This window comes from Nelumbo nucifera, chromosome 1 (assembly GCF_055504915.1).
Source record: "Nelumbo nucifera cultivar China Antique chromosome 1, China Antique-T2T, whole genome shotgun sequence".
Lineage (NCBI taxonomy): Eukaryota > Viridiplantae > Streptophyta > Magnoliopsida > Proteales > Nelumbonaceae > Nelumbo > Nelumbo nucifera.
In genome coordinates, this window is record NC_142649.1 from 200724112 (window position 1) to 200747807 (window position 23696).

The following is a 23696-nucleotide window of genomic DNA, read 5'->3' on the forward strand; positions in this document are numbered from 1 at the left end:
TAAGATTTCTAGGGATCTCAAATCCATGGCAGGATGCGATTTATAGGGTTACTAATAGATTAGGAGGGGCTACAATTCAGATTTATAAGGTGGATTGCAATGCACTTATCCTTAAATTTTTAAAATATTTTCTGAAACATAAATCAGTCGAAAAATAATTAATTGATATAAAATTTAACATGTGGCAATTTTTTTTCACCATAACACCTAGAGGTGTAAAATGGGTTGTCTGGCCGGCACGGTATGGCCCGCAATTTTGTATGGGCCATGCCGTGTTGGCTCTCGGACAATCACGGGCTGTGCTGCCCTCTCCGATGAAAAATTTGGAGGTCGGCCCAACATGGCCCACGGCCCTAGCCCGTGTGGGCCCATACCGTGCCGCGGGCCGGATTGGCCTGTGGGCCGAGCCTTAGGCCAGGTCGGGTCGTGCATCGGGCCAAAGTTATTTATTTAAAAAAATTGACAAAAAAACTTAAAATTTTAATTTTATATGAATTTTGTGTATAAAATTGCTTATATATACAATAATTAAATAAATTAGTATAATAAAATTAAAAAAATATTTATTTTATACTATATATTATTATATAATTATAATTTACATAATATAATATAAATATATATAAATAATATATATGGGCCATGTTACGGGCCATGTTAGACCGGGCTGAGGCTGGTCCGTACCGTAATGTACTGGCCCGTGGACCTAAAACCACAGACCCAGCACGGCCCGCAGACCGTAGTGTCGGGCCGCCCGCGGCACGGCCCGATTTACACCTCTACATAACATCCTTCACTCTTCCGCATAAGGTAGGCAGGCTCATTGCGGCCCATTTTCACAGTCTTTTGGGGCCCAGATCCTTTTCAGAATGGACTTGGATTAGTCAACAGACGACCGGGTCAGAGATCTCGGATGGATAGACATGCTCGTCGACCTGTCGACCAAAATTAACAGGAGTCTCTGACCAGAGCTATTAAGATTCGAAATTGGAAAAGTCGTCTCAAGTTGTCATTTCTGCTACCCATGCAGACGACTTTTATACTCTCTCTCTCTGGATTCTGCTCATGGATCTGGTAGAATGTAGAACGGTAGAAGTTGAGACAATCTAATACAGTTCAGAAGCCCCACAAGTCGTTTTCGCTTGAAATGAGTTGATCTCAATTCTCAAGTACGTTCGTTTGAGATTATTGAGAATTTCACCTGGGTGAGTTTTCTGGTTGATGCTCGTTTACTGGATTGAAAATGAAGAGGACAAATTTTTTGTTTCCTTCCTGCTGTAAAAATTGAAAAACAAATGAACATTTTAATTTAACCCATCATCCAGTGCCCTTTTATCATAGTTGAACGGCAAGAACTCTATACACGTAAACAATGATTAGCAACTCTGTGTTTGAACAAAAATAAAGAAATGTTTATAAAAAAATAATAATAATTAACAATGATTTCGTACCATAGCGAGACCCAACAAACACAAGAAACGGGTCCTTCACAGCAATTAAATCGAAAATGAAAACGATATACTTGTTGGGTTGTAGTAATTTTCACATTTGGAAATGTCGTCGTCGTACAATTTTCTTCGTGTTTGGGGTCTTCGCGTTTCGCTGTTTCACTATTCCTGCTGAATTCGAGAGAAACGGGATTTTTTTGAGTGTCTGTGTGATTGTTAGTCAGCCTCCCTCTCCGAAGAGGTGTTCGTGGGTGTTCTTCGGTGGCTTTGACCTTTGAGAGAACTTCTATGTAGTAGGTATGGCTTCTCTTCTTTCTGGTTCCTCTTTTCTTGAGCTGTTCCTTCTTCGGTTTCTGTTTGTTTTCAGTTCGTTATTGTTTTGGTCCTTTTGGACGTTTCTTTTTCGTGGCAGCTGTAAGAATGTAATAGTTTTGCATCCCTTTCGTGTTTTTCGAGCTTCATAGCAACTCCGCACAGTTTATTTTCCTTTCCGGGTTTTTATGTTTTTCGAGCTTCATAGCAACTCTCTCTCTCTCTCTCTCTACAGTTTTATCTTTATTCATTATTTTTTCCTTTTGATGTTATTATATTTTGGCTATGGGTTTTCTTTTGTAACCTATAAAGTTGCTCCCTAATTCCTTATGAATTTCTTGTTGTTTGTTTGGTTTGGTTGGGCTTGGAGTTATGTTATGGTTTATATTTCTCTTGGAGGGTTTTGATTGAGTATTCCTTCTGGGCCTCATTTTAGAAAACCACTTGACAATTGATTTTAATAGTTTTGATGCTGCTTTTTATTATTCCCCCCTCCCCCCTCCCCCCTCCCCCAATCTATTTGGTTGATTTTGTATATTCTCAACGGTTTCTGCATTTTGTTCTAATGGTCTGTATATGAAGAAGAGAAAAAAAATGCCTTATTTATTTAATTAAGTTTGAGTATCATTTGAGTTCGTTGACTAATGAGACTGTCAAGCAGTGGAGAAATGGAGATTCTGGAAACAGAGGAACAACTTGCATTGCCGCCTCCTTCATCCTTAACTGTTGCTGTGGCTGTTAGTGGAAGTAAAAAAAGCAGATTGGTGCTTAGATGGGCATTGGATAAGTTCATTTCTGAGGGGGCAACATTATTCAAGTTGTTGCATGTCCGTTCTGTGATTACTAAAGTGCCTACACCAAGTAAGTAATTCCTTTCATAATAAGTCTCCAGAAAAGATCATAATTGTTGGGAAGATAAGCAGTATGAGGTCTAAGCACATGTTCAATTAGTTGGTGAAGGCAAGTTGGCTATTAAAGTGCTATGGTCTAAATATACCTGCAATACTCTCTTCCCCTGTCTTCAATTAGCAAAAGCAATTTGTTTCTGTTTTAAGTTGTCAAAAGACAAACTAAATTTTGCCTGAGGATAATTTCATTGTGTAATATCTAAGACTAGTTTCGAATGGGCTGAAACTCATTATACAATATCAGTTCTGTGATTATACATACTCAAAGTTGGAGTAACATGGCATGGTGCCTAAGAAATCCCTACACATTACCATAAACTCATAAGAGAAATATCAAGAAATGACAGTGATTGATGGCCTGCATTTGTTTTATCAATGTGATTTTTTGGTACTATCATGGTTTCTTCTTCTTAGATATGCAATGTTTCCCAATGACAGTCCATATCTTCCTTCTCAGAGTTCTCCTTAATTTGTTGAAATACAAGAATTACTTTTCTTATTGTTGGTAATAGATATGTAGTGTTACCTAAAAGGCATAGTTTATATGTTTTTTTCTCAGAACTCTCCTTGGCCTGTTAAAATACAGGAATGAGTTACACTTCTTATTGGAAGTGACAATGATGATTGCTATTATAGTTGTCATTATCATTTTGGGGGTATGGCTCCAATTCATGTGAAGGAGTTAATGTCATCTTGTTTGTAATCCCTAGGGCTGTGAATTCAATGGGGACATAGTATCTTCACTTACCGGAGATGTAGAACTTGTTTGTGCCCTACCATCTTGTTAATGTAGTTTCCTCATATCTCATTCTCAACATTTCCTCTAGGAAATTGGGTGTGATTACCCCCAGTCATTTCAAATCTGCTAATACTGATTTAAGACTTTATCAGCACTAGTATTGGTTTTAGTAGATTCCTGAATGCTGAAAATAAACCCAAATAGTGGAATTAGGAGATTCATGGAACTTAGATTTCTAATTCTGCCATCAAAACCAAATTCACCCTAATCTAAAATGGCATAACTTTTAAATTATTAATAATATGTATATTTTGCGCTCAAGGAGCATAATTTCTCTAATGGTCATGTTAGGTGACAATTTGGAATCAGACATCAAAATTATCCTTTTCCTTTGCAAATAAGTTCGTTATTAAGTTTGACTGAACACTTTCTGCTTGATGCTTGGGATTGTTGTCTAGTGGGGAATTCCATTCCTATCTCACAAGTGCGAGATGACGTAGCTGCTGCATATAGGAAGGAAGTGGAGTGGAATGCAAATAACATGCTTCTTCCATTCAAGAAAATGTGTTCTCAGAGAAAGGTCAAAATCTCTTGGTCCTTTATAGGCTGTTCTAAAAGAATATTCAGAAATACAGGAATAATCAATTTGGTTCTGCATGCAGGTGCAAGTAGATGTTGTGATGGTTGAAGCGGATGATGTAGCAAAGGCGATATCAGGAGAAGTTGCTAACCTCACAATAAAGAAGCTTGTTATAGGAGCTTCATCCCATGGCATGTTTACAAGGTAATAGCATAGTTGCTTTTGGTTAGTAGTTTGGCTCTGGCTTTTAGTTGTCTATCTTGAACAAGATCAATTAATCTGCAAATTAGAAAACAAATAAATAACATCAGACCATCTAGGTGCATTTAGATTCTATATATTAGCCACATTAGTCAGCAATGCCTACACAGAATATAATCCAGATTCATCTGTTCTGAAAGATAAAAAAGCCCAGATCAAGCAAAAATACCTGTGGTTCACTTGATGGATGAATTAATAGATTAAGAAAATTTTATCATGTTTGAGAAACTTCACAATAAGATGTCTAGAAAGTTGACATAATTTATGCAATCATGCTTAGAGTTCCTTACCATATAAAAATTGGATACTTCAAAGGGAGAAATACTATTTTCACTTTTTCCTTTGCTTGTTTGTTAAGTCATCAATGTGAAGGTCTGTTGAGTCTGAGTTCTTGAATTTATTGCAGAAGAATCTATGAGATACTCTTGAAAGTTTCCTCTTGCCAATAATATCTTGTGCTTTTAGGAAACAATGACTCAGATTTCCTGTGGCTTGACCATGATTCATGGTGCAGTTGGGAAGTGATAAGCAATCTAGTTACTTCTAGAGGGTTTTAGGAGGGTTAAAAACTTCGGGAAACAGGCCTAATATCTAAAGTTTGGTGCAAACAACAATAACCAGAAGTCAAGGGACAAAGGGCAGTGAGCACCACAACCATAGGTATAAGCAATATAATATGAGAACCACTCAATATCAGAGAGTACTTTGAGTAATATATCATATAGCCAAAAAGTCCCAAAGAAAGCTGTAATTTTCATCACAAATTTGAGCCTCAACTCAAATTAAATTCAACTCAGCCTTTATCACAACTATCTAGGGTCAGCTACATGAACCCTATCCTGCCAGTTTTTTCTCTATCAAGAGCCAAATATCCTACATAAACCTTACCTTTCACTGTCCGAAACTAATAATTTGTTCCAGAAGTAACCCCAATTTTTTAACTTTTTTGATATATCCATGACACTACAGGAGGGTCGTAACACATGGTTAAAGAATTGAATCAAGAGCATTTAAAAGTTAATAGCCTCCAATCCTTTTAATAGGTGACATGGTCTCAACAACCATTAATTTTTTTATAATGAACTAACTAATGGAGAAATTATCATATGTAACTCACTAAAAATTATTCACCATTAGTCACCAATTAAGGGCTAATACCCAATGTTGATCCTGGCTATCTGGGGTCTTGGGAGAGGTGGACTGGATATCAACATAACCTTTGGCTCTTTATCCTTTTGACTCGATCCGAATTCGAGCTCAAACCTCATAGTTTACTGGTGAGCCAAGCTCGAATAGCTAGATATTCAGCTCGGCTCAAATCCACCCCTAGCTTTATACACTGCATGACTTGGTACTTGTGATTCTCTTAGACCTTTCTTTATTTTCTCTTTTTTTTTCTACATTTTTTCGCCTTGATTCTCCCAGTTGTGTGTGTGTATAGATAGATAGATATTGTTTTGAATGTCACAGAATTTCTCAATGTCTCTATACTTTTATTCATTTATTACATCTTGTATCAGTTTCTTCATTTTCCTCAATGTACATGTTAATAATTAATATATTTATAGGAAGTCTAAGGCCCATATTTTATCAACAAGAATCTCAGAATGCACTCCAAGCTTTTGTACAGTCTATGTTGTTTCAAAAGGGAAGTTTTCATCTGTGCGCCCATCGACATCAGAGACAAATGTGAGCATGAAACCTGAAAGTAGTGAGACAAGTAGTTCCACATATAGTTGCTCAAGTTATGCTTCCAGCTTTAAATCAGGTATTAGTATTTATCACTTCCAGTAAATGTTTGAGCTACCTATTGAAAAACTGATGGCTTTGTTAAACAATATTTATAACATAAATTTTTATGTGTCTGTTTTATTTTATTTTTATTTGGCCAAAAATCTGAATGGGATTGGAGTCTAGAAAGACTCTTATTGATTTATTAGTAAGAGTAAAAAGGACATTCTGGGGGAGGGATGCAGCACCATCTAAAGAAAAAGATATGACTAAACACACACATGCCCCAGCTTGTAATAAATGATGTGTTTATTGCAAAAACCAAAACTTCCTTCTCATTTATTGTCCTCATTTATATTACTATCTTCTTGCTGCCAATTTTCCATTATTTAACTTTTCCACTGTTGAAAATTGGAAAAGTTCAAAACAGATGTGGATTAATTAGGGCATGAAATTAGTTGGACCTAGAGCAGATCCAGCCAAATCCAGATTCAGGCAAAATAGGAAATTTGGTATTTGGCATGAGGCTGATCCAGCCAAATTTTGGTCATATATGATTGTCCCATAAGGATTGAGTCCATTTTAAAATATGGATCATTTGTGATGGTCCAAACCTGTTAAACATTTGTCTGGATCTGGAATAGAACTGATCTCAGATCTGACCCTTTTATGAATTAGGGTCGATGTCTATAGTCATCCATTCTCAAAAAAAATGCCACATGAAGTGGCATATATGGAACTTCAATGATTAAAATATAAATAACTTATTGGAAAAAACGGGGTTGTGACAATTTTTTTTATTCAATATTGTGTTTTGTTAGTTCCTTTAGGGAGAAATTTTAATGTCCAAGATTATGGTAAATAGGAATTGATTATAATATGTTTGAAATGGATGGGTGGACCCATCAAGCAGTGACTGACATTCCTTAGCACCAATACCATATTGTAATCCAATGAGAGTGGTGAAGACAATGAACTTAATTGAGGGTAATCAGTAACGAAAGAAAGCTGAATGTTAGAAATTCAGAGTGAAAGTAATGGCAATTAAGATAATTGCGTACTACTTACAATTATATGCTCTTATATTCTTTTGTATGGACAGAAACTGGCTCAGCTGCTTCATACTCAAATTTCAATTCTCCTTCTCTGTGCGTTCAGAGGTTTCAAGCTCTTTCAACCATAAACCAGACCTTCTTTGATGCAAAACCAGATCCAACTGACAGCATCCATTCTAGAGGTACATCTATTGATATCAAAGATAGGGAGGATGCTCTTAGTTCCTACTCCAGAAATACAGATATTCAGTATGGCAGAAGCAGGAGTTCCGGGACAGATCTCCAGTCATGGAATTCTAATGGAGCATCTACCTCAGATGTCCAAACAGATTCTTCTCTACCACAGAGCCAGGTAACCTTTTTTCCCCATTTTGTTAGATGTTCCTAGGGCATGTGTACAAAAATATGCATCACCAAAACATGTTCTGTCTAATACAGCACTTCTCTGATGACTTTGGCACAATACAGCATGACATTCTTTGTTGAAAATAACCAAAAGAGACAAATAGAAATAGGAGGTATAGTTTTTGAAAAAAATATATTAATGCATAGACAGAACCAAAGGTGACTTCAGCTTGTCTATCTATTTGTGGCCTACACTTGGTATGCATGAAAGAACATGGGAACCACTTGTAGATTTCGTCTTGGATAACTTCCATAAAATATTTGATTCATTAAATGATTATAGGACATATGACTTACTGCATTCATTTGAAAGGTCAGAAATACGGCGAGGAGTCTAAATAAGTTAATGATTTTAGCTACTGAAGATCCATATGAGAAGCCTTGTAAATTTAACCCGTCAAATGGTCAGTCACAAAACCATACATCTACTGGTAGATGGTCTTCATCATCTGCTGAAATGCCACCTTAATTTCTCTTATGCATATTGTTGTTCAATATTTTGTTCTATGTAATCATGTTTAGTCATACACTTGCAGGTTGATATTAATTTTGAGCTAGAAAGGCTGAGAATTGAACTCAGACATGCACGAGGAATGTATGCAATGGCTCAAAATGAGACTATAGATACCTCCCAGAAAGTAAGTTTAACGACAAAGAAAATTTTAATTACATTATAATTTCTATGGAGAAAGAGCTAGAATCAGCCAAGAACCTATACCATTTATTGATGGCTATGTATGTACCCATCAGCTCAATTGATACTCATGATGTTGTTCTGATCATTTAAATGATGGGCAACCTAATTAGATGTGTCATATCCGCAGAGATACACCATTGCACTGTTGTGATCTGATTAATGACCTTTTAACTGCTTTTCTTTGTTCACACAAATAAATACAGTGATGTTCTTTATTTTTATCAGTTAAAAGCTCTAAGTAACCGACGGATGGAGGAAGCAAATAAGCTCAAGGAGGTGACTTCAAAGGAGGAGGAAGCTATGGAATTAGCAAAACAAGAGAAGGAGAAACATGAAGCTGCAAAGAAGCAAACTGAATTCTTAAGAGAATGTGCTGAAAGAGAATCTTTACAAAGAAAAGAACTGGAGGCTAAAGCCAATCGTGAAGCCAGAGAGAAACAAAATCTTCAGAAGGTACTTGTGGGTCCTGATGAGCAATACAAGAAGTTCACATGGGAGGACATCTTGTCAGCTACCTCATCATTTTCCGAGAATCTTAAGATTGGAATGGGAGCATATGGGACTGTTTATAAGTGTAATTTGCATCACACGACAGCAGCAGTAAAAGTCCTGCATTCTAAAGAGAACCACAGGACCAAACAATTCCAACGGGAGGTATGTTTTTTGGGGCTAGAAAATGAAAACCTGAATCTCTTCCCTTTTCGCCAGACATAAGTATATAATTCTGCTCTTTAAAAGGAGTATGAAATTTCTTTTTCTTTTCTTTCCTCTAACTGATTTGTAAAGAATAGTATTTCAAATATTTCTGGTGACTATGTCTGTCAAGTTTCAATACACTAGCTTGTTACAGTGTTCTGTTTTTCCTCCTAACAATGTAAGGGCACCTGCTGTCTCTATGGTGTTCACATATTAATATGTTTTAAGCACTCTAATATTTTCTTATGTCAAGGTGGAAAAAATCTTCTCTATTAAACATCGAAGATTATTTCTCTTACACTGAATATTGTTATAAGCTTTTAAATTGAAATAAAATCACATTAGAATCAGACATGTCTGTTTATATTACAAACCTCTTCTTCATTTTCTCTAAAACTTTTTTTCAAGTTCTTTAGTGTATTGCATTCCTTGTGATTGTGAATGACCTTAAGTAGATTTTATTTCTAAGATGTTCTATGGTTTATGAAAAAAAAAAATCTGTTGTGTGCAAGAAAAAAAATTACCTGCTGATTTATTGTTGTAGACTATTATTTTATTTTTCTATTAAATACTAGAAATCAATTTGAATAGACGTTGTTCGCCTTGCCTAATCGCCAAGCAGTTTTCTACTTCCTACTATAAAATACTTTTTTATTCGTTCTTTTTTGAGATTATAATTATAAAATAGACGTTATTAAACTAAAATAATCATTTTGTGTGTTTATATACTAATTTCTTTTTATTATTTTCTTATTTATTAGGGTTTAATCAACACAAACATTGCTAAATGCTGTATTGAACCCTCAAAGACTTGAAAACCTGAAACAATAAGGAAGAACATAAAATTTTATCTAATCAGCACATTTTCCTCTTCCATATTAAACTAAAATAATCATTTTGTGTGTTTATCTAATCTTCTTCTTCTTCTCCTTCTACTACTACTACTACTACCAATACTTTTTATTTTCTTCTTTTCCTATAACAAAAATAAGGGTTCAGCCCCTATATTTTTTGAATTTTATTTTCCTTCTTCCTTTTCTTCTAATGAATATGTTGATTTTCTATACTTTAATATGAAATTTATACTTTTCTTATGAAAATCATGAATAATTATTAAAGAAATATGGTTATGGTACCTAGGGAACTACCCTAGGATCTATGTTTTAACATAAAAAAATCCACTGCCTAGGCGACTAGGCGACAAGGCGCCCCCCAGTTGCCTAGCCTCGCCTTGGCACCTTGAAAACTATGATCCACAGAAGGATAATTCTTCTACTATATTCCATATGTAGCTTACTGGGTACAAAGATCAGTACTTATTGTAAGAACACTACTTATGCCTTGTATATTTTATAATGTCTCTATTTCTCATGATCATACCCTTTTTATTTATGCCCAAGTTGAATGGTTTACTATCTTCCAAATTCAACAATAGAATCTTAGAGATTAACCTTAATGATTCATTGATATTCCTTTATTGGGTTTCAGCTTGAAATCTTAAGCACAATCCATCATCCACACTTGCTGCTGCTTCTTGGTGCCTGTCCTAATCATGGTTGCCTAGTTTATGAGTACATGGAGAATGGTAGTCTGGAGGAGAGGCTGTTTTGTAAAGATAATACACCACCGATCCCATGGTTTGAGCGGTACCGGATAGCATGGGAAATAGCATCGGCCCTGGCTTTCCTACATAGTTCAAAACCAAAACCAATTGTCCATCGTGATCTGAAACCTGCAAACATCTTGCTAGACAATAATTATGTGAGCAAGATTGGTGATGTAGGACTTTGTACATTGATTCCTTCAGCCAACTCTTCAATATCTACCATATGCAAGAGCACAGGTCCTGTTGGGACACTTTGCTACATTGATCCTGAGTATCAAAGAACAGGGTTGGTCTCACCTAAATCTGATGTTTATGCATTTGGAATGGTGATCCTGCAGTTGCTGACAGCAAAACCTCCTATAGCTCTCACCCACATAGTGGAAACAGCATTAGGCAATGGTCACTTGATTGATATTTTAGATCCTGAGGCTGGAAAGTGGCCAATTGAAGAGACACAACAATTAGCTATTTTGGGACTAAGCTGCACAGAACTAAGGCGTAGTGATAGACCTGATTTGAAGACTCAAGTTCTTCCAGTTCTGGAGACCTTGAAAAGGACTGCTGATAGGGCAAGAGATTTGAGACCTGGTGTTCAACCATCTCCTCCAAATCACTTCATCTGCCCAATACTTAAAGTAAGCCTCTTGCAACCTCCCAATGGTATTTCTAACATTCATATAAAGTGGCTTCACAGACTCTAAAAATTTTTGTTGTCAACATTGCTTCTCATAAGGACAAAAAAAAAAGAAACAGTGAAAAAAGAAAGAATATTCTTCTGGAAAATGCACCTGGAATTGTGAAAAACTTATTAAATGGTTACATCCATATTAACCAGATACAGCAAGGACATGGTATCAGAAACGAAATTTATACTAAAAATTAAAGTTTCTTTTTGGGGTTATAAGCAAGTTTATGTCACTTTTTATTAATTCTAGATATTTTATGACTGTCCTTCCATATAAAGGTTGGAGAGTAATCTATTATTATCAAAGGGGAATGAGTAGTCTTCCTGTTTATGCTTACTTCTATTCTGGGATTGGTTAATCAAATGTGCTCATCTTGTAATCAGATTTTACTGACAAGCTTATCTTAGGATCTGCTTGATATAAATATTGTTCTTTGTCCAAACTCATTATGTCGAGTTTGACATGTGTTTATGAATTTTTTTTTTGTACAGGATGTGATGGATGACCCTTATGTTGCTGCAGATGGATACACATATGATCGCAAAGCAATAGAGATATGGCTTGCTAAGAATGATAAATCGCCAATGACAAATTTGCCCTTGCCTAATAAAAACCTCATACCAAATTATACTCTTCTTTCTGCAATTATTGAGTGGAAATCGACTAAACAATGACATTCACCTTTCCACTCACTGTCTCAGTGATGGTCTATGAAGTTTATTCATTTGAAGAGTCATTGTCTAATCTCAAATAGAACTGTCAAGGCTCCACACCAAATGACTCTGCTCATAAGTCATAAGTTCTTTGGTAATATGTTGAGATTGTTGATCTTTACTTGAACAGGGACCTCGCCTTCTTTAAAAAAAATTGAAAGTTAAATTTGAATAGGGTGTAGAAAATACATATACATAACCAATGGGCATGTCCATATAAAACTAGACTATCCTAGACCATCCTCTGAGTTAAGAACCAAAATTGAGGGGTTAAACTAGAGAAAGGACATCCATTACATTTAAATCCTGGACAGGTCTGTAGTCTTCTATGAATTGTCCTTGTGGCAATGACTAATTTCTGTTTGTGGGATTGAAGAGAATCTGTAAGCTTGAGTTGTTGGTGTGCAGGGAACACAATGTGAATTCTATTATCTAACATGTCTGATGAATTTGGAGATTCTTTTTCTTCTCCATACAATCACTTGCATAATTAAAACCTTTTCTTTAGAATTAGTGGAGTTTGTGTTATGAACTGTCACCACTTCAGATTGTATTTCTCCACTGTAATACCTCCTTGTTTCTTTCTCTTTATATCCTCTTGTGTATTCAGTTACTTGTCATTTTCCACCGTAAACATGCATGCCCAATTATGCGCATATATTTGTTAGTGAAATTGAAGCACCGACCTTGGTTACCAGCTAGCAAGGAATTCTGAGGAAACATGGTTGTGATGGGGATAGTGAAGGAAATTCCAAAGTATATGCCAATCACTAGACGTCTAGACCTGTTAATAGGCCGGGATTGGGTTGAGCATTAGCCAAAATTTTAACGGGTCTGACCCAAAGCCCAAGCCTGAAGCAGTGTAAAATGTTCATGGGCCGAGCCTGAAGCCTGGCCCATGAACAGGTCTACCGATCACACAGTACGCTATATTGCTTTTTTCTACTTCAACAGCCTTGCTCTAATTTGGTAGGAATCCAATGCTTTAATTTTAGGATTCCATATAAACAAGTTGTAGGGATAAACATAAGCTGGGTCAAGCCACCTATTTGGTATTAGAGAAGGATTAGGCGAAGCCATTTGTTTGGTGAATCCTTTCAACATGGATCTATCTCAAGGATAGAAACAGAGTAGAGTATGGTAGTATGACATCAAACACACATTAAGGGTCCATTTGGCTTGCGGGTATAGGGGTCTGGAATCAGAATGAAAATCCCATTCCCATTTTTGGTGGAATGGCAATTCTCCCGTATGAGGGAATGACCATTCCCTCCCTCTTGGTCGGGAATGAGAATCCATTCCAACCAATTCTAATTCCATTTCTAATACCAGTTTCAACCAAACAAGTGGGGGAATAAACCATTCTGATTCTGACTCCGATTCTAACCCTGAACCAAATGGGCCCTAAATGAAGTCCAGCCAAATACAGCCATGGAAGATGCTTGTGTGGTTATAGGTGAGAGCTGTCCATATTAGCTGTGGGCTTGGAGCCAAGAAAGAAAGACCCCCCCCCCTTCACTCCACGCTGTAATGGGGAGCCCAGATCGCAGCACAATCCTAGAATAAAACTGATGACAGATGGAGAGATATAGAGAGATGGTTTGTCCCATCTGGGTTGCCTCCTCTTGGCCCATCAAGCTGAGTGACTTGTCGAGACGAGTCTCTTCACTTCTCTGATCTCTCTAAGTACCGTCTGTATCTGATTGATTGCATTACAAAAAAAAAAAAAAAAAAGGTTAATTACTTTAGCCAAATGGAGGGTTAACACTTAACACTTGACAGTCAGTAGAAGAAGGCCCAAATAAGTCCAGTGGGCACACCGCACACGTGTGAGTCCAATCCATATATGCCCACCCGACGTGATTGATTGTTCATTGTTTGATTTTATTATCAACTGTTGTTTTCTCCTGCAGATGTGCAGTGATGCACGTGTGTCCTTGTATTTTCATCATTTCATTGCCTCCTGTGTCTCTAATTTGGTCGAGTCTGGATCTGTTATTCAGATAGCGCGCCTCACACCGATCTCACAGTATGTCTTAATTTCACGTGAATGTCCTAGCCGCATATTGGGAATATTTCTTGTACTTGAGAATATTTATTATGTTACACCTTATAGTCTACTGGTAGCCAAGGTTCAAAGTATTGATATATATCGGCCTGTATTGGTCGATACATATCGTTCCGGAACCACACCGATATGCCCCTACACTGAATGTATTGGTGGTCTGACTGGTTCAGGGTGTGGCAAAGACCTAAACCGATTCCCCTGAACTAGTTAGCGAAAAATAAATAAAAAAAAAACCATCAAAAGGAGTATCGAATCGCCTAATGTACTCATACCAGCGTATTAATATTTTGAACTTTGCTAATAACCCTCCTCACTATAAACCGCATCATGCTCATAAATTTGACATCAATCCACGCTCGAGATTCATCCCACCTGTACAGTGGGACTAAGAAATTTGAGGTGGGCTGAATAGTCATTCTCCCTATAAGGTGGAATGTGGCTGTGAGGCGCGCTCTGTGAAAAACAGATCCCGGCTCAATTTGGCCTTACAAAATTAAATTAAATCAAATCCATCATTAAGCATGTCTACTCTCTGTCTCTCTCTCCTTTGTCCCCATTTGATCTCTCACAAGTCACACCCAACGATAGAAAAACCAAAGTGAACATGCTCTCCCACAACTCGACAAATCAGGCTTCAACTTCTATGGCTCATAAACAACAAAATTTACGCAGTGAGACTGAGACTGAGACTGAGAGACCCTCATTCATTACTCATTACAACACTGCTCTGCTGCTCTACTGTTAGCACTTAGCAACGCCCATGCTGTCATGTGGGCCCCCACTCTGCCTCTGATTTGAGCAAGCCCATGAGCTCCATCCACGACAAGCAAGTTTTGTTCCCCACTTGGGCCCCCACAAAACTGAGAAGAACCAACCACCAGTAGAAAACGTGGAATTGTAGCAACCATTTTTTTTTAGTATTATACATATAGTCAGGTTATGATTAGAAGAATTAAATAATACTTCCATCATTCCCCTATTTCAAATTAATAACAATAATAATACAACCAAGGCAGACATCCTTCCAGGAAGGCACCAAGAGGATCTAAATTACTAAAGTAACCCTATCCTAACAGGGATGGATGAGGTTAAAATTGTCATTATGTAAATAATGGAGTCATTAATGTGGGCTTAATACCACTAGCACTAGCACATTACATGTGCAATTAAACCTTTAAACAAATGGAAACCAACGGTCACATGGGTGACCAGCTAAGAGCCAATGGGCTTATACCATGCATAGAGCTTTGAGAAGGGAAGCCCATGTGGCAATGTAAATGCCTTGTGCCTCGTTTGGATTGACAGAAAAGAAAAATAATAATAAGAGAGAAACAGAAAGCTGAGCTCAACTTTGTGTTGCTGTCTTTATTTTTAATTGTTTTCCTGTCAAACCAAAGTACCAAACACAGCCTTAAAGTGTACCTTTTGTATGGTGTTACTCAGCTTAGCAGCTTGTCCATTATCAGTTGAGGTGGGACCGCCCCATACCCCCAACAAACATCATCAATTCAATCGTGTTCGCTTAGAAGAAGGCAAAATCATTTAGACATTAGGGGCCTTACAATTTAGCCCAAGCCCAATGCATGTGCTTGCATTTGACTGATGATCCGGGCTGTCTGCATACATGATACAGCCCTCTAGGCACTGTTGCAAACCCCAAACCGCATCTAGCTTCTAGTTCTAGGCATTCCTATGGATGGTCCCAGTTTTAACAAAGTCTTGAAATTTTGACCTGGTCAACACATCCAGTTCTCTGTTTGATATAATTGATCAAGTTGGACATGTGGGACAGTGCGGAATTAAATCATTGAGTTAGACTAGGAAGGTTAATTAGGTGGAAGAATCCCAGATTGGTCACTTGAACCAAAGTTTATGTTTCCCACCCTATGGATCATCAACTAGAATTGTTTATAGCTTCAAGAGAGTGAAAATCACATCCAAAGTATGTAAGAACTACATTATAATATTGCTGTTTATTAATAATCAATGAAACAGGATTTGATTACCAAGATTGTGATCTCTCATAGATCAATCTCTTGATTGCAGAAAAACCCTAAGTAGTTTTTATTTGTATGGTGGGTTTGTGTGTGATAGATTTTTTTTTTATTATTATTATTTTTTCTAGTATTGATGTGATATTCCCAAGTTCATTACATGGACTTGACAATATTATTCCATATAATTTTGCATAGAGAATGGTGGGGAGAGGGAGACAGACTTTTTTACTTATGAATAGGGTGGGTAGTACAGCCTTGCATTTAATGGAGTGAGTAGTACTGTTTTTTTAATTAACTTTGTATTTAATTCATTATTTTCATGTTGAGAGTTCAGAGTTGAATTTTTCAAATCTACATCTTCTCTGGTAAAATCTGGTCAAATTTTGGGAGCTGTTCTCTCTCTCTCTCTCACACATCCTCTACTTGTTATCTTTTCCATTCTCTTCCTCAAGGCCCAAACTTGTTCACGTGCAGTGGCTGCATGGTTCCGTATTCCAATAGCAAGGTTCCTCAAAGCATGCTTCATTGGTTCCATATTCCCTTAGCCTGTTGCTTCACAACTTCTTTCTTCTCTTTTTTTCCTTTTTCTCTTGTTTGGAAATACCCCAACTTTTTGTACCAATCTGACTGATGAGAAATAATTACATCTCAACATGAACAAACTGTTGCTTATGTTGGATCCATTCAGAATAGCAGCAAGCCAATACAAACATCAACTGTATCACGTCACTGTAATAGACAACCAAGTAGAATATGAAACATCAATCTAGCGTCTACGCCTCAATTGGAGAAGTGATGACTACTGCAAAAAGCTTGGGAATATTGGAGGAGGGGAGAATTCTCGAAAACATCAAACCAAGATATATCCCTTTCATCTGTAGCTTTCATTTCTCCTTTCACAGTAGAGAGACAGAGAGAGAGAGAGTGTGTGAAGGAGTTGGGACTTGGGGGGGGGGGGGGGGGGGGTGTTTGCATTGGTGATTGAAAGCTCAAACAGGTATATATTATCGATGTAATGGCATGAACTTTCTTCCAAACAAAACAGATGAACTAAGTATCGATAAAGCTCATCCATCCAGGTTCAGTCATTTTCTTCCCAGAATCCTGCCAACCCAGCTCCTCTCTGGATGTATCAATGGAAGGTGTGGGGACTTCATTCTTAGTATGTATGCTAGCTGCTCTCTGAGAAGCTTGCGTACGAGCTGATGACCTTCTGCCCCATGATGCATTGATGCCCCCCTCATGTAAGAAAGGTGATAGAGAGTACGTGATGCTCTTTAATTTGAACCAACTTTTCCCTCCCCTTCAAATCCCCATGCATGCATGTCCATGTCATGCCTTTCCTGAATGCTATTCATCCTACTTGCAGTGGTCTATCCATCATGCATGCACGATATAGTGATATACCCATACCATACACACCATAACATAACAATGATAAATGGAGATGAGGATGATGACATCAGATGTTGATGTTAATGAAAACCCATCCAGGCCCAACAGCACATTAAATACATATACATCCATACAATACTGTACCCTTCCTTTGTACATCTGTACCATCCCTTGAAGAAGCCGGCACCATAATTTGGGACACAGGTGAAAGAACCCAGCAGCAGCAGCAGCAGAAGCCCATGATTTTGATCCGGCCGTTTATGGATGTGGGCCCCCACGAGAACGACAAACATCCGACCAGGTTCGCTTGGACTAAACTTCAAAGTAGTAACCAAACGTGGGCTTATCTACCTCTTTTTTAAACTATATAAACAAATCCTCCTCCACAATCAACACTATTATTTCGGTTGGGAGGAAATGATTAGACTTTACCTAATAATTAATAGAATCATCAAGACAAGCCCCATCATGTTCATGTGCTTCTTCATCATTCCCAATTATTTCCTGTTTAAATCCCCTCCCCCCCCTAATCTAACCAAACATACCTTCCAGGAAACTGCCAACGCCTTCCCGTTACGCCATTATCCTCCTCCACCTCCCCCCCCCCCCCCAGAATTGACCATACTACCCCTTCACTATCTCCGTACGACGCACGTGCAGGCATACCTCTTGCATCGATTCACATGATCACCAGCTCAGCCCGTCACATGGGCCAGAGCGTGGGTCCCACACCCCCCCACCAGGCGTACGAATATTCGCAAACAATCAAGGTGGGTCGGGAGGGAGGGATGTAGATTGCGTCCGCACGTGTAGGCGACACCAACACGAATAAACTACTATTTTCTCTCGGTATCCCCGCATGTGCACGTGAGGTTGGGAGAAGATACCGTAATCGACGGTCCTAACGCAATAGGATGTCCATCGGACGGAGAGGAGGGGGTCGTACAGATGTGCGGACACGTAAGCCGATGCTGGGTCGTGGGATTGTGTTCACCGACTCCACCGGAAAAGAAGGCGAGAAGAAGCAGCGAATACCGAAAAATAAAAATTATAGAGGAGCAGCAAATGATTTTAGATGTTTAGTGCGTCTGACCGTTGACCAGATCCCGCAAAAAACAAAGTAACTTTGACTGCATACGCACGTGCGGATACCGAGGCCACACGTTCGCCTCGCTGTCGTGGGTATTGTCTAACCCGGTACTCCACGTAGGATCCACATGACTGGATAATGAATGATACAAGCGCAAGTGGACGGGCGATCCGAAATTACGAAAAGAGCCCTCAGTTGCTGTGGCCCTGTGGATGTGACCCTTCGGAGCAGTTTATAAATGGGTCTGATCATTGATTTAGATCCCTTGAACAGAGACACTCCTGTCCTGGCTGGGGCCTGGGAGAGAGGGATAGGAACAGTGACGCAAATGAGACACTGACCTTCTTGGAATTCTGATCCAATGGTTGACGCATTCCTCGATCTGTCCAGGTTGTAAAGGGGTGCCCATCCCTTGGAGATGTCTCCTCTGAATGAATCGTCATTATTGAGTGGGCCGTGAAGAAGAATGCGACCCGGGTGGGCCAGCAGTGGAGATTTGAAATCCATTAACAAATGATTGCCAAGAGGAAGAAAAGGGGCAGTTAGGTAAATGTAGTTAAAACATGCAGTTGAAGATAGGGAGCGGCGGGGCCATGGGTCACGTGGCAATCACATGGGATATGAGTGTAGAGGGGGTGGGAAGTGGGAAGTGGGGGAGGAGGCCATGATAGGAGTTGTCGGATAGCGAGCGGATCCATAATTGGAGGGGGAACACGTGGGACAGCTAGCACGCTCCTGTGGGGACACTTAAATCATCAGCCGACAGCTTGCCGGATTTATATCATAAATCTCATCCCAACTTGGATATTATCTTTCTAATCTTTATCCTGTCTATGCATTTGGACGAAACTACCCCCGCTTAGTGCTTACTTACCCTTGAGCAGCCCTAGTTTGTTTAGGATGAAATGAAATGAAATGCCAGCCCATAATTGTGTCTCTTCACTCCTGCAATTATTAAAGAAAAAGCATGTAATCATAAACATAAAAGGCTTTTCAAGAAAAATAATAATAATAACGGAGTTTAAAAATAAGAAGAAAATCATGTACAAAGTACAATGATGAATGATCAAGAGATCTATTTGAATTGGAGAGAGAGAGAGGGAGGGGGCTTTAATGTAATTTTGAGAAGGGGAACCGGTTGCTTGAACACCCAGGGGAGAGAGAGAGAGAAGGAACAGGCGAGCGGGGATGATGAGAAGGGGAAGGGAGTCCAATGATTGTGAGCAATGCGTGTCGGGGCATGGAGGAACAAGGTGGCACGCACGGCTGGTGGTTGTGGGTTCCACATGTCACTTCTCTCGATGTGGTGCGGGCACGTGTCCTAGCAGGACATGTTGGTCCACGTGACTTCACCCAGGTTTTCTTCACTTCCCCTCCCTCATTCCCCACGTGACCCCCACTCTCCCTTGTCCCCTCCTCCCCCCACTTTCCGGACCCCACTTCCTCCCCTGACCCCACCTCTTAAGTCTTTTCTCTCTCCAAAACGAACCAGCTGAGAAATCATAGGACGCATCCACCCTATCATATTACGCTGCGACAACATTTCACAGACTTCTGAACATCAAGTTTTCGATGTGCAGTTGCCATCGTAGCCGTCCAGTCAACGTATGATGGTTGCCAAGTCAGAGATCCCATCCGTCCACTTTATAAAAGGAACTAAACAAAACATCATATATAGAGATCATGAACCACACTTTTATAACAGCCATCAACCTTTTTAGTTGAGAGGATTTCAGTCACATCCATCTTTAATGTTGGGAGCACTGAGAAGTGAGAACCATCCATCCACCAAAATTATATCCCAAATCCAAGAATCAAATCATTGGATGAATTTTAATCCTGTTCCTGTTTGTACAGGAACCACTCATGGGGATGGGGGCGTTGCTTTTGGCTTTTGCCCTATTTTTGGATTGACAAGGTTGTCCATGAGTTTTCAATAAAATGCCAATTTTCGCCAGGTATTAATATCGTACCTTTTGATGTCACTCACACTCTCATCATTTTAATGTAATGACCTTGGGAAGGCCACATATCACTTGCCATTCAAGGTCTCTTCAACCACCGGAAGGAGAAAAAAGGGGAGGGCATTTTGGGGAAGAAAAGAAGTCAAATATGAAAGCATTGAAAACTTTTCCGTCCTACTTTGCGGTTTCCCGAAACTTTAAATGCGGAACTCGTCTTTCTTGTTTCTTCAGCGTAACTGACGAACCGGCCCAACAAACTCGGTTCAATTTATCGGGAAAAAAATATTGGGAAAGAAAACAAAATATCGTGTGACAGTCAACGGTCAATAGGAAAAACAAAAGCCCCCGGTTAAGAGGAGGCGAGGAGCTGCTGCTGCTGCTGATCTGAATATCTGATCCGATGAGAGAAGTAAAAGAGAGAGGAAGAAAAGTGACGAAACCGTGGTGGTTAAAAAAACCGTGGTTGGGTTAAAACTGGGGAAGAAGTTTAACCAGGGTTAAGTTAGGCGAGGAAGTCATGATTGAGATAATTGGCGCTCTGACACAAGTCATGATTGAACAACACTTCTATATAAAGCCCCATTCTCCCACACTGTACTGAAAAAAGCTGAAAGCCTTCGGAAATCGCCATTGTTTCCTCTTACCTCTCTCCCTCTCTCTCTCTCTGTGATTTCTCATCAAACCCTAAAAAGGCGAGTATCCTAACCCTAGGAGAGTGTTGTCGAATCGATTTGAAGCAATAAGCAAAAGAAGGAGAAAGATCGCAGTAGATCAACCGATCGGGAAGGTGAAGGTAGAGTAATCAAGATGATGGTTGAGAAGGAGGATTTAGGCCTGAGTCTGAGTCTGAGTACTGCAGACAACCGACACTCGTTGCAGTTGAATCTCATGCCTTCTTCGATTTCGTCTTCGGCTGCTTCGCCATTCATGGATCAGAAGAATACTTGGAATGAGGCGTTCGCATCGTCAGGTATGTTGAGATTTGATTCAAGTTAGGATTCTTGTTAGTTTTCGCGAATTTTTTATCCGTTCCTAGATCTGGTGGAGAACCTGTGTTCTTTCTCCTTTTTTCTTTAACGCTTTTCACGGATCTTTCTGTTAGAACTACGATTTTTTTTCCTCTATACCTTTTCTTTTCCTATTTTGGTGTTCCATGTGGTTCTCTTCTCTATACGAAAGTTTTTGTTGATTTTTGAACGATCTGATAATAAACGCTCTTTATCTCTAAGATCTCCACAAAGAATCGTTTTTGTCAATCAATTCCTGTCTTCATGTTGGCCTTCTCTTATATTCAGCCTAACGTTGTAGGTCCATTATCTTCGTTTTAATAATCTCTCTATCTTCTATTTTTTTATTGCAGATCGAAACTCGGACTTGTTCAAAGGCGAGACGAGATCATTCCTCAGGGGAATAGATGTAAACCGCATGCCATCAACGGCGGACTGTGAAGAAGAAGCAGGAGCTTCATCTCCAAACAGCACAATATCAACCGTAAGTGGGAAGAGAAGCGAGAGAGACACAAATGGAGAAGAACACGAGATTGAGAGAGCCTGCTCTCGTGGAATCAGTGACGAAGAGGAGGGTGACACGTCTCGGAAGAAGCTCAGACTGTCCAAAGATCAGTCTGCCGTGCTGGAAGAAAGCTTCAAAGAACACAACACTCTCAACCCCGTAAGTATCACGTTTATTACAAATATGACAATCTAGTCGTCGTTTATTTTTATTCTCCTTCCTCTCTGAAGTTCCCAACACTAATCTTGATTTGGCGCTTTTTTGTATTGAACAGAAGCAAAAGCTGGCGTTGGCGAAACAATTGAACCTGCGACCCAGACAAGTGGAGGTATGGTTCCAGAACAGGAGGGCAAGGACCAAGCTGAAGCAGACAGAGGTGGACTGCGAGTTCTTGAAGAGATGCTGCGAGAACTTAACGGAGGAGAACAGGAGATTACAGAAGGAGGTGCAGGAGCTGAGGGCACTGAAGCTGTCCCCGCAGTTCTACATGCACATGACCCCTCCGACCACCCTCACCATGTGTCCCTCATGCGAGCGCGTGGCGGTCTCCTCGTCCTCATCCACCGCCTCGACCGTCACAGCAACACCCGCAGTCGATGCTCACCACCACCATCCCCCCATGGCTGCTGGTCCTCACCACCATCGTCCCATCCCCATCAACCCTTGGGCAGCCGCCCCAATCCATCACAGGCCATTCGATGCCGCAGCCCCAAGATCGTAAATATCTATTTACTTCAGGGGCAATCTGGTCATATTAAGCCCATGTCAAGGGCCCTTTTTGTGAATTAATGATTCCTCAGATGAGATCTATCATGGGGAGGATTTGTACGGAAGAGGATGAAGCATATTTTTATTAGCGTACTCCCTCTCTGTCTCTCTAAAAAGTCTTGTTGCGAAGGATTAGGCGAGGAGGGGAAGGTCGTTTATGAGTTACGACCGTTTAAATTGTATGGTTGTCGTAGAGGGGTGGTTTGTCGCTTCTTTTTTTAATCTTTTCTTTTGGGTTAGTTTTTGGTGGTTCTTCTTCTTCTTTCTCTGGCTTTTTAAGAGAGGGATTGAACTTTGAAGAGACAAAGACCTTTTTTCTTCTTCTTCGTTGGGAGTAAAAAGAGGAAGGATAATAGAAGTTGAGGGTCGGGCTTTCGGAGATATTATGATGTAAAGCTATTTCGTCTGATGATCTAATGTTGTTCTCTAATCATCTAATGAAAAAAAAACATGACCATGATTAGAATTATTTATTTTGTTTATTGTTGGAAGAATTTAGTGGGGACATAAATCGGATTCTATGGATGATTTAAATATAATTTAGTCCAATCGATGGATGTTGGTAGTAGTGGTGGACCCTGGACGGATGATCTCTCTCTTAGTCTTACATATGTATAATTATATGCTTAGACTCCAGCTGTTTGGTTAGGTTTGACTGATATTAAAGAATAATGATGGAGAATAGTAAATGCCAGATTGGGTGTTTACCAAGCGAGCACCCTCTCTCCCTCCCAGAGTCCCAGGCCAGTCCCAGGTTCTTAACTTATCGATCGTTTCTTTCAATATTTGAATCTGGACTTGGGTCTATCTAACGTCACATGATAAACATGTGCTGTTCAGGCTTTTCTGTTGGTGTCCAAACTCGGATTCTGATTCTATTATTAAGTATTATTGCTTTCCTCCACCCCCTCCGGCCTCTACTAATTTAATCCAATAATCAATATAGAATTATAGATACTTCATAATCTAAGTTTAAAAAACGATTACAGCATCCATAATCCATAACCGGTTACAGCATCTATATATATAATACATAGATTCAGAAAACAGGAAAGGTACTTCATC

General features: G+C 39.3%; 2 protein-coding genes across 2 annotated transcripts; both read left to right on the forward strand.

The window, feature by feature from the left end:
* Positions 1-1065: 1065 nt before the first annotated feature.
* LOC104610463 (U-box domain-containing protein 35-like) lies at positions 1066-11937 on the forward strand. Its single transcript, XM_010277082.3, has 10 exons — positions 1066-1745; positions 2422-2621; positions 3866-3987; positions 4070-4191; positions 5817-6016; positions 7082-7386; positions 7976-8077; positions 8362-8790; positions 10321-11073; positions 11616-11937. Exons 2-10 carry the CDS (start codon positions 2429-2431, stop codon positions 11796-11798), a joined length of 2409 nt encoding a protein of 802 aa, XP_010275384.1. The 5' UTR covers positions 1066-1745; positions 2422-2428; the 3' UTR covers positions 11799-11937.
* An 8488-nt stretch (positions 11938-20425) lies between these two features.
* Positions 20426-23100, forward strand: HAT3 (homeobox-leucine zipper protein 3). Its single transcript, XM_010277084.3, has 3 exons — positions 20426-21321; positions 21712-22022; positions 22138-23100. The coding sequence occupies exons 1-3, from the start codon at positions 21159-21161 to the stop codon at positions 22582-22584; spliced, it is 921 nt and encodes a 306-aa protein (XP_010275386.1). The 5' UTR covers positions 20426-21158; the 3' UTR covers positions 22585-23100.
* The last annotated feature ends 596 nt before the right edge of the window (positions 23101-23696 follow it).

Excerpts from the sequence above, each read along its gene's own strand:
- LOC104610463 (XM_010277082.3), top strand. The coding sequence starts at position 2,429 with ATGGAGATTCTGGAAACAGAGGAACAACTTGCATTGCCGCCTCCTTCA. Across the intron at positions 2,622-3,865 it reads TACTAAAGTGCCTACACCAA|TGGGGAATTCCATTCCTATC; the intron begins GTAAGTAATTCC and ends ATTGTTGTCTAG. Across the intron at positions 3,988-4,069 it reads AAATGTGTTCTCAGAGAAAG|GTGCAAGTAGATGTTGTGAT; the intron begins GTCAAAATCTCT and ends TTCTGCATGCAG.
- HAT3 (XM_010277084.3), top strand. The coding sequence starts at position 21,159 with ATGATGGTTGAGAAGGAGGATTTAGGCCTGAGTCTGAGTCTGAGTACT. Across the intron at positions 21,322-21,711 it reads TGAGGCGTTCGCATCGTCAG|ATCGAAACTCGGACTTGTTC; the intron begins GTATGTTGAGAT and ends TTTTTATTGCAG. Across the intron at positions 22,023-22,137 it reads AACACAACACTCTCAACCCC|AAGCAAAAGCTGGCGTTGGC; the intron begins GTAAGTATCACG and ends TGTATTGAACAG.